Raw genomic sequence first — 8673 nt, 5'->3', positions numbered from 1 at the left:
TGGGGGGGGGGGGGGGGGGGGGCGCAGGTCCTTGTGTGGGTCCTTGTGGGCCACTGTGAGCACTGTGGCTTTTTCCCTGAGATGAGAGCTCAGAGAAAACCGTGAGAGGGTTGTGAGCAGAGGAGGGCCATGCCTGACTGAGCTTGTGACCGGACCCCTCTGGCTGCTGTGAGCTGTGTGAGGGGCGAGGGTGGGAGGAGGAGGCCACGGCAGTAGCCTAGGCCAGCGGTGATGGGGTGGCGGTGGCGGAGATGAGGAGAGAGGATTGATCCAGGAGATCCTCTGCAAGTACAGCCGACGGGACTTGCTAGTGCTCGAGCGTGGGTGTGAGGAGAGAACGGAGGGTGTTTTGGCTGGAACAACTGGAAGGATCAGATAGCATGGAGAAGGTGGTGTAAGGGGAGAGGTTTGAGCGGGACGGTCAGGAGTCTGGTCTTGGACATGTTGAGTCTGAGATGTCAGAGTCTAATCTGTGAGTCAGGCGCTCAGAAGAGCAGTCTGGGTTGGAGGTAAGAAATTATAATAATGATACTTGTGTATAAGGTTGTTTTGAAAATTAAAATGGGTTCCTAAGGGTTAGGAGCCCAGAACACGCATCCAGTTGGCAGAGAGTAATTTGCACGCAGAACCTTAGAAGTAAGAGAGCCTGGGGAGTGTCTGTGGCATCCCGACCTGTCTGGGACAAGGAGACAGAACCGGATGGCCCCCCTAACGCTGTTCCTCTTGCCGCAGTAACTGGCCTCCACGATGTTGATGAGTATATGCAGGCCCAGCTCCTCCTAGCCGTGAGTAACCTTGGCTGCCCCTGCCTCAGTTTGGACCCCTCGTGCCCGTCTCCACCTCAGCCTTAGCCATTTGTCCTGCCCACAGGCTCTCAACATTGCCACACACGTCTTGAAGCCAGGAGGCTGCTTTGTAGCCAAGGTAAGCCTTGGAGAACCTGGCGAGGGGTGAAGAGGGGTCCTCCAGGGCCGCCCTCGTGCCTGCATCGCTGTCTGCTCGCCCTACAGATCTTCCGAGGCCGGGATGTCACCCTGATCTACAGCCAGCTGCGTGTCTTCTTCTCCAACGTGCTGTGTGCCAAGCCCAGGAGCAGCCGCAACTCCAGCATAGGTCAGTGGGGCAGAAGGGCCAGGCCGGCTGATGCGGATCTCGGGGATGCATCCTGTGCGGGGGTGGGGCGGAGATCACAGTTGCCCCTCACTCCACCTTCCACCCACAGAGGCCTTCGCTGTCTGTCAGGGTTATGACCCCCCTGAAGGCTTCCTTCCGGACCTGACCAAACCCCTGCTGGACCACTCTTACGGTGAGAGCCAGAGCCCTGGGCCCCTGCAGGGGAGACTATGCCCCCTTCTGGAATTTATGTCTCAGGAGGGCCTTCGGCCCCACCCCTTGGTGGAAACTTACTCTCTATGGAACTTCTGTCCCAAGATGACCCTTAGCCCCACCCTCTGGTGGAAGTGCCACCCCTGTACGGATGTTTTGTCCAGGGAGGATCTTTGTCCCCGTCCTCTAATGGTTATTCTCGGATCCCAAGTCCTGCCCCAGGGGAGATTCCACCCATCAAGATGCTAGCCTGGGAAGACTCAGTCAAGCCCCCAGGGGGATACTCCACCCCTGCATGGGAATTTTGCCCCAAGAGAGTCTTTAGCCTGGGCCCTAGTGGGAAAAGGCACAGAGCCTGTTCTTAAGGTGAGCACCCTTGAGTGAGACAGGTTCAGGCAGCATATGGTAGAATAGCAGGTGAACATAAGGTGCTGCGTGAGAAAAGCAGGGGAGGGGAATGTTCTAGAACAGGTGATCATGGAGGGCCTCCCTGAGGAGCTGATCTGAACTAAATAAAGGATTTCTGGTGGAGGAGCTGGTAGATACATGGGGAGGACTCCGTACCCTTGCTGTAGAAGGAGTCCTGACTGGTCCCAGGCGTCCCGGCCCTGTCCTGTCTTATTTATCCCTGCTTGTCAGATCCAGATTTCAACCAATTGGATGGTCCCACTCGCATCATTGTGCCATTTGTGACCTGTGGGGACCTGAGCTCCTATGATTCGGACCGCAGTTACCCACTAGATGTGAGTGCCCAACCAACAGTATGCGCGGAGAGGGACGCTGTCCTTGGTTCCCAGGTCCTCACTGTCCTCCTACCATGTGTCCCTGCAGCTAGAGGACGGCTCAGAGTACAAGTATACTCCACCCACGCAGCCCCCCATCTCGCCACCGTACCAGGAGGCCTGCACGTTGAAGAAGAAAGGGCGGCTGGCCAAGGAGATCCGTCCCCAGGACTGCCCCATCAGCACAGTGGACACGTTGTCCCAACCCCTGGCTGCTCCACAGCGCCACACCCTACTGGCCTCTGAGGTCTGGAAACATGTGGCCCAGGGCCGTCAGTGCCCTTTCTCGGAGCCCACATGACCCCCTCTTAGTGCACCCTCTTACCCCAAATCACGTGGTCTCTGGGGCCAAAACACTCCTCTCTGCCTCCCAGTAGCTATAAAAAATCAGTGGGCAAGACCAAGGATAATGAGCGGAAAAGCTTAGGCAAGTATCTGAGTCATTTTTCTTTTTCTTGGGTAGGCGGAAGACAATGAAATGAATTGTTCACCTTAATACATTCAGGTAAATTTGCCTTTTTATCTAACAGTTTGAGTAAAGGGCACCTTTAAGAAAAAGCTCAGAAACATTTCGCCTTTGAAATTTTCACATCAGATTTCCGTCAGCCAGCCATTACTAAGTACCTGGTGTCACGTGCCAGGACCTGCTCTAAGCATTTTACGTGTTGAGGCATTCAGTAAATGTTTATTAAGCACGTGCTGCATGCTGGGCATTGTTCTAGGTTGGGAGATAGAGCGGGGAACGAAACAAGCAACTATCCTGGCCCTTTCTAGATTGAGAAAGAGGTAATAAACAGAAGCAGCTTATGAATGCAGCAGTTTGTACGAACACCAAACACAGAGACACGCCATATAGACAGAGACACACACGTGCACATTTAGAGCTTGCGTTTCGCTATATATAGCTTGAATTATGACATGTATGTGTACACAGGTATGTTATATATATGTATATGTAAAGGTAATAAGGGATAAGACAAAAGTTTTTGTAATAAAAGAGGGTAAAGAGAATCAGGAATTCCAGGGGTGGCAGTTTGCAGTTTTTAGAAGAGCCGTCAAGGAAGGGCTCACTGAGGTCACGTTTGAGCAAAGACCCGAAGGAGCTCAGGGAAGGCGTGCGTGTGTTCATCTAGGGGAACGGCGTTCCGCGGAGACGGAATAGCGAACACAGAGACCCTGAGGCAGAACCGTGCCTGGCTTGTGAGGGAGCCGTGAGGGGCCGGTTTGCCTCCAGCAGCGTGGGCTGAACCTATGTGTGCTGGAGGACCTGTCATCCGCAGGAAGTCATGTCAGAGGAAGTCCCTTTTTGACGATGGCTTAGCAGGTTTTTTAGACCAAGTCTTCCATTAAAAAAAGAAGTAAGAAAGATCCCTTTTAAAAAATGAAATGGTGAATCACGGTGGGAAAAATTATTTACAGCCCCTATATATAGTATCCATGATACTAAAAAGCTCCTATAAATCAGTAGGGAAAGGAAAATAGGAGAATGGCTACCAAGCATGTGAAAAGCTGCTTCTCAGGGAAATGCCAGCTAACACCGAGATGATTGGCATTACTAAGCGTCTGGAAGGGTGTGCGACAGCAGGAACCCTCCGCTCCACGGACGGCAGCAGAAAGTGGCGTGGCCCCTGTGGGACATTGTTAGGTATTGTCTAAAGCTGCATGTATGCCGGTGCCACTCCTAAGAAAAAAGGTACTAGAATTCCTCGCCAGCAGTGTTTGTACCCCCAAACTAGATAGAGCCCAGACATCCACTGACTGCAGAATGGGTCGTTGAATCCTGGTGTGTTCACGGTGCAGAATTACACAGCAAGGAGAATGAACGTCCTACAGTTATAAAAAAGTAACATCTTCGTGTCACTCCTTAAACTGAACATACATAAAACATACCTAGGGGTTGTGTGTTTTCCTGTATGTTACGGTTCACAGTAGAAGTAGGGGGAAAAGTCACAAAAATGTTAGTACCAGGGCGCCTGGGTGGCTCAGTGGATGAAGCGTCTGCCTTCAGCTCGGGTCACGATCCTGGGGTCCTGGGATCGAGCCCTGCATCGGGCTCCCTGCTCAGTAGGGAGCCTGCTTCTCCCTCTCCTTCTGCCAGCTCTCCTGCTTGTGCTCGCGCTTTCTCTCTGTGAAATAAATAAATAAAATCTTCTTTAAAAATGTTAGTACCGGAGTGAGCAATGATTACTTTGTCCTTGACTTTAGGTAGCTGGCAGTCTGATACATCTCGGAAGCTGTCTGCTATCAGGAAAACAAGAGCCTGCGTTGATGAACTGGTTTCCAAGTATCTCATCAACGGGTCCGAACATCCCCGCCCGGATCGGGGCCCTGCAGCAACCACCAGGAACACAGCAAGGAGAGCAAGCCGCAGAATGCCTGCCTGCTCCCCAGGGCGCGTTCTTGAGCCAGGCCTTGCCTCCTCTCTCAGTCTTTCCAAAGGTCTCCTGATTATGTCTAGAATTGACCCCCAAACAGGGGTTCTTAACCTGGATAGAAATCAGGGGTATCTGCGAACCTGATGGAGGAAAATATTACATCTTTATTTTCACTAATAGAACTGAAATTTCATGAGTAGAACTGAAATTTAGCTTTATTCCCCAATACGAATGCTGGCAACAAATCACAGTAGTTAAGAGCAGTGCTCGTTAGCCTCCCCCCGATACAAATCCGTTACTTTTTGTGTTCCATTACGGGTTTTGCAGGCATCTTGAAATGCTGTTCACATTCGTCACTACTTTGAATTATAGAAGATCTTATAATTTGATGTACTAATAAAAAAGTCCATATATTACTGTATCCCTGTGTTGTTTCCTTTTAATATATATAGTAATATTTGTTCTCATTAAGACATTTAACTTTATATAAATTTAAAGTATAAAACCTAATTTGATATATACCTATTCCAGAAGGATTATAATAAGTTTAGTTAACATGCATCACCTCAGAGTTACAAATTTTTTTCTTTTAGAAACTTTTAAGATCTCTTTTTTTTAAGATTTTATCTATCCATTTGAGAGAGAGCGAGAGTGTCGGGGTGGGGAAGGGCAGAGGGAAAGGGAGAGGCGGACTCGCCGCTGAGCAGGGAACCTGATGCAGGGCTCAATCCCAGGACCCTGAGCCAAAGACAGACACCCAACCAACTGAGCCACCTAGATGCCCCAAGATCTACTCTCTTGGAACCTTTCAAATATACAATATTGATAATCATAGTCACAATGCAGTACATTACAGCCCCGGATTTATTTATAACTTGAAGTTTGTACCTTTTTTGTTATTAAAGGTTTTATTTATTCACTTAGCACAAGCAGAGGGGAGGGGCAGAGGCAGAGGGAGAAACAGACTCCCCACCGAGCAGGGAGCCCAATGTGGGACTTGACCCCAGGACCCTGGGATCATGACCTGAGTCAAAGGCAGACGCTTCACCGACTGAGCCACCCAGGTGCCCCTCCTGTATCTTTAGAAACACACTCTCTGTCTACACCTCAGTGACTTGAGGGCCACCCACATCCCAGTTGGTAGCCCTAGACGTTTCTGTACCTGACTGTGTGAGCCTAGGAGTGTCCGATTTGAGTCTATAATGCCGGATGTTGGTGGGGGGAGGGGGGCACACTACAGAATGTTAAACCAGGAGTCTTCTCGCCCAAGCAGTGCGACCCCAGAAATGTATGACAGAAGTATCCGCACAAAAGCCTATGTGACCACGGGGGTATCCACACCCATTACCATGCAGATTCAACATGTCCACACTAGAGTCTGAGGCCCCAGGAATATACAACTAAATCTCCAGGAGTATAAACACATCAGCCTTTGGGACCAAGCGAGTCTCCACATCTCAGGCTCCATGTCCCTCAATGTGTCTGCCCCGATCTGTGTGACATCCGACATACACCCACGCAGGCCCTGTGATGGGAGCAGGGGCCCAATCCCCAGACTGTGTGACCCAGCGACGGCCACACCCCTGAATGTGTGGCCCAGGAAGGACCAGCCTAACCCGGGCTCAGTCTCTGACATCAGGAACACCCTGTCTGACCCCGAGTGGGGATACCCCAGCCTTGCAACTCCAGGAGCGTCCATACCCTTCTAGGTGATCCCAGAATTTTCCATACCAAAGTCAGTGTGTCCACAGAGGCATGTGTACCCCATACCATGTAGCCCCAGGTGAGCATTTACCTTAGTCTGAGTATTTCCACCCCAGTGTGTGCTGACAGTTTATTTTTCCAGGCTGTGACCCTAGGCTTTCCATAACCCAGTCTGTGTTGTCCCCAAAGTGTACACGCCCCAGTCAGTTTGACCACTAGTTCGTCAGTTCCTTGGTGTGACAACAATGGGTGTCCCTTCCCCAGTCTGTGTGACCTCAGGGGTTACCACACCTCAGTCATTGTCACCCCAGGGGCGTCTGTAACACAGTTCTTGTGACCACAGGAGTATGTGCACTCCGGTCTGTGTGAAACCTGCTGTAGCCAAAAACAGTCCGTGAGCCTCTGAGTGTCCAGATTGCAAAGCTTGTCACCACAGAGTTGTGAAAACTCCAGTCTATTTGACCACAGGAAGTGCCCACCACCGAGTATTTTAGCCTGAGGCAGCGCCCACACCCCAGCGACCTCACCAATGGCCGTATGTCAGCCTTTGTCACCACAGGAGTGTCCCCCCTCTCCGTGTGATCCCAGGAATCTCCAGACCCCCACGTGTGTCCTCGGGAGCACACCCCTCATCTGTGTTACTGCAGAATTGTTCACACCCCAGTCTGTCACCATGGGCTTTCCACCTCCCCCACTCAATGTCCTGTAGGAGCGATCACTCCTCAGACTTTGAAATGCCAGAAGTGTCCACACCCCAGTCTGTGTAATCCCAGGAGGGCCCACAGCCAGCCCATTTTTCCAGAAGTCTCCACACAATAGCTTGTCTGTGTAACCCCAGGATGATCAACTTTCTGTGTGACCACAAGAGAAGCCACCACCCAGTCTTCGTGTCCCCAGGGTGTCGTACTCTTAGCTGTGTGATTCCTGGGGTTTTTACATCCTAGGCTGTATGATCAAAGATCATACATACAGCTCTGACCACCAGGGAGTCACTCTCCGGTCTGCAACTCTGAGGGAGTTTCCACACCTCCGTCTCTGTGGCCTCAAGTTCATTCACTACATTGCCTGCGTGGCCATGGGAGTGTCCATTTCCCAGTCCCATTTCCCAGGAGTAGCCAAACTCCGGTCTGTAGGATTCCAGGAGTGTCTACACCCCAGACAATGTGAGCAACAGAGTATCTACACTCCAGTACAAAAGTTCTCTTCCTTGTCTATGACCCCAGATGAGTCCTGGCTGCATCCACACCTCAGTGTCTGACTACAAGAAACCTCCACGGCCCAGCCCGTGTAACCCCAGGACTGTCTACCCCCCAGTCCGTGTGAGTCCAGAAGTGCCAACAGCTCAGTCTGTGTGACCGAAGAATTCTCCACACCCCAGTATCTGCGACCACAGGGGAGACGATCTTCCATCCAGTGTGACCAGGGGAGGACCCACGCCAGAGTCTGTGTGACCAGGGCGCCCACCCCCGTCTCTGTGTCTCGAGAGGCATCTCTCCTCCAGTTAGTACAATCCCAGCGGAGTCCACACCACAAGCTGCTCGACCACACAGGTGTCCACGGCCGAGCCCACGATAGTCCAGTGGTATCCATGCCGCAGCCATTTGACCACAGTAGCGTCTACTTCCCAGTTTGTGCATCTTTAGCACTGGCCTTGGCCTAGTCTGTGACCCCAGGCGTGTCCAGACCCCAGACTTTGTAACTGAGTGTGTCCCAAGTGGAGCCTGTGTGAAACCAGAAGATACCAGATCATAGTCTGTGTGGCCCTGGGGGTGTCCGTATCCCAAACAAGGTGATCCAAGAGGTGTCCAAACTCCAGTCTTGACCCCACTGACCCCAGTGTTGTCCACACACCAGCCTGTGTGACACCAAAGGTGTCCACACACCATCCATAGGACTCTACTAAAACTCACCTCGGTCTGCGATGCTTCAGGAGTGGCCACACCTCCTTCTGTGAGACCTCGACCACATCCACATCCCAGGCTGTGTGACCCCTAAAGCCTCCACATCCTACTGTGTGACCCCAGGAGTGTCCAACACTCATCTCCATGATCCCGGGAGGGCCACCCCCAATCGGTATGTCTCCAGGATTGCTTACACCCAAATCTGGTGACTTCATGAGTGTCTACGCCCTCATCTGTTTGCTCCCAGGAGGGTCCACACCCCAGACTGCGTGACCCTGGGAGGATCCATACACAAATCAGTGTGACCCCAGAAGGAGTTGTGGCTGGAGGAAGAGTGATCCAAAGGGAAAAGCCTGTGCAAAAGCCCTGAGGTGGGACAGTGAGGAGACCAGTGCAGTGGGAGCAGAATGAGCAAGGGGGCCAGTGGTGAAGTCAGAGAGGTGACAAGGGCCTGGTCTTGTATGGTCTTGCAGGCCACAAAGAGGACTTTGGCTTTTTCTCTGAGAGATGGAACCCCAGCAGAGATCGGAGCAGAGGAAGGCTGAGGGCTGACTCGGGTTGTAACAGGACCCTCTGGCTGCTGCT

General features: G+C 51.9%; 1 protein-coding gene across 5 annotated transcripts in view; it reads left to right on the top strand.

Annotated features, from left to right (window-relative positions):
- FTSJ1 (FtsJ RNA 2'-O-methyltransferase 1) overlaps positions 1–4904 on the top strand; it is a 10104-nt gene extending 5200 nt beyond the window's left edge. For 3 of the 5 annotated variants that reach the window (XM_040632248.1, XM_040632238.1, XM_040632256.1), the window contains exons 10-13: positions 1966–2069; positions 2158–2355; positions 2572–2613; positions 4314–4904. In XM_040632248.1, the coding sequence (XP_040488182.1) occupies positions 1966–2069; positions 2158–2355; positions 2572–2604 (335 nt within the window). In that variant the 3' untranslated portion in view covers positions 2605–2613; positions 4314–4904. Of the gene's footprint in view, positions 1–684; positions 786–870; positions 925–1010; positions 1114–1222; positions 1307–1965; positions 2070–2157; positions 2356–2571; positions 2614–4313 lie in introns of those variants that run through there. The other 2 variants (XM_040632270.1, XM_040632263.1) reach the window with 2 other exon arrangements.
- Positions 4905–8673: the final 3769 nt, after the last annotated feature.

The sequence above is a fragment of the Ursus maritimus genome (assembly GCF_017311325.1).
Source record: "Ursus maritimus isolate PB19 chromosome X unlocalized genomic scaffold, ASM1731132v1 scaffold_X1, whole genome shotgun sequence".
Classification (NCBI taxonomy): domain Eukaryota; kingdom Metazoa; phylum Chordata; class Mammalia; order Carnivora; family Ursidae; genus Ursus; species Ursus maritimus.
The sequence above is the reverse complement of the archived record's forward strand: the minus strand, read 5'-3'. Positions and strand labels throughout refer to the sequence as shown.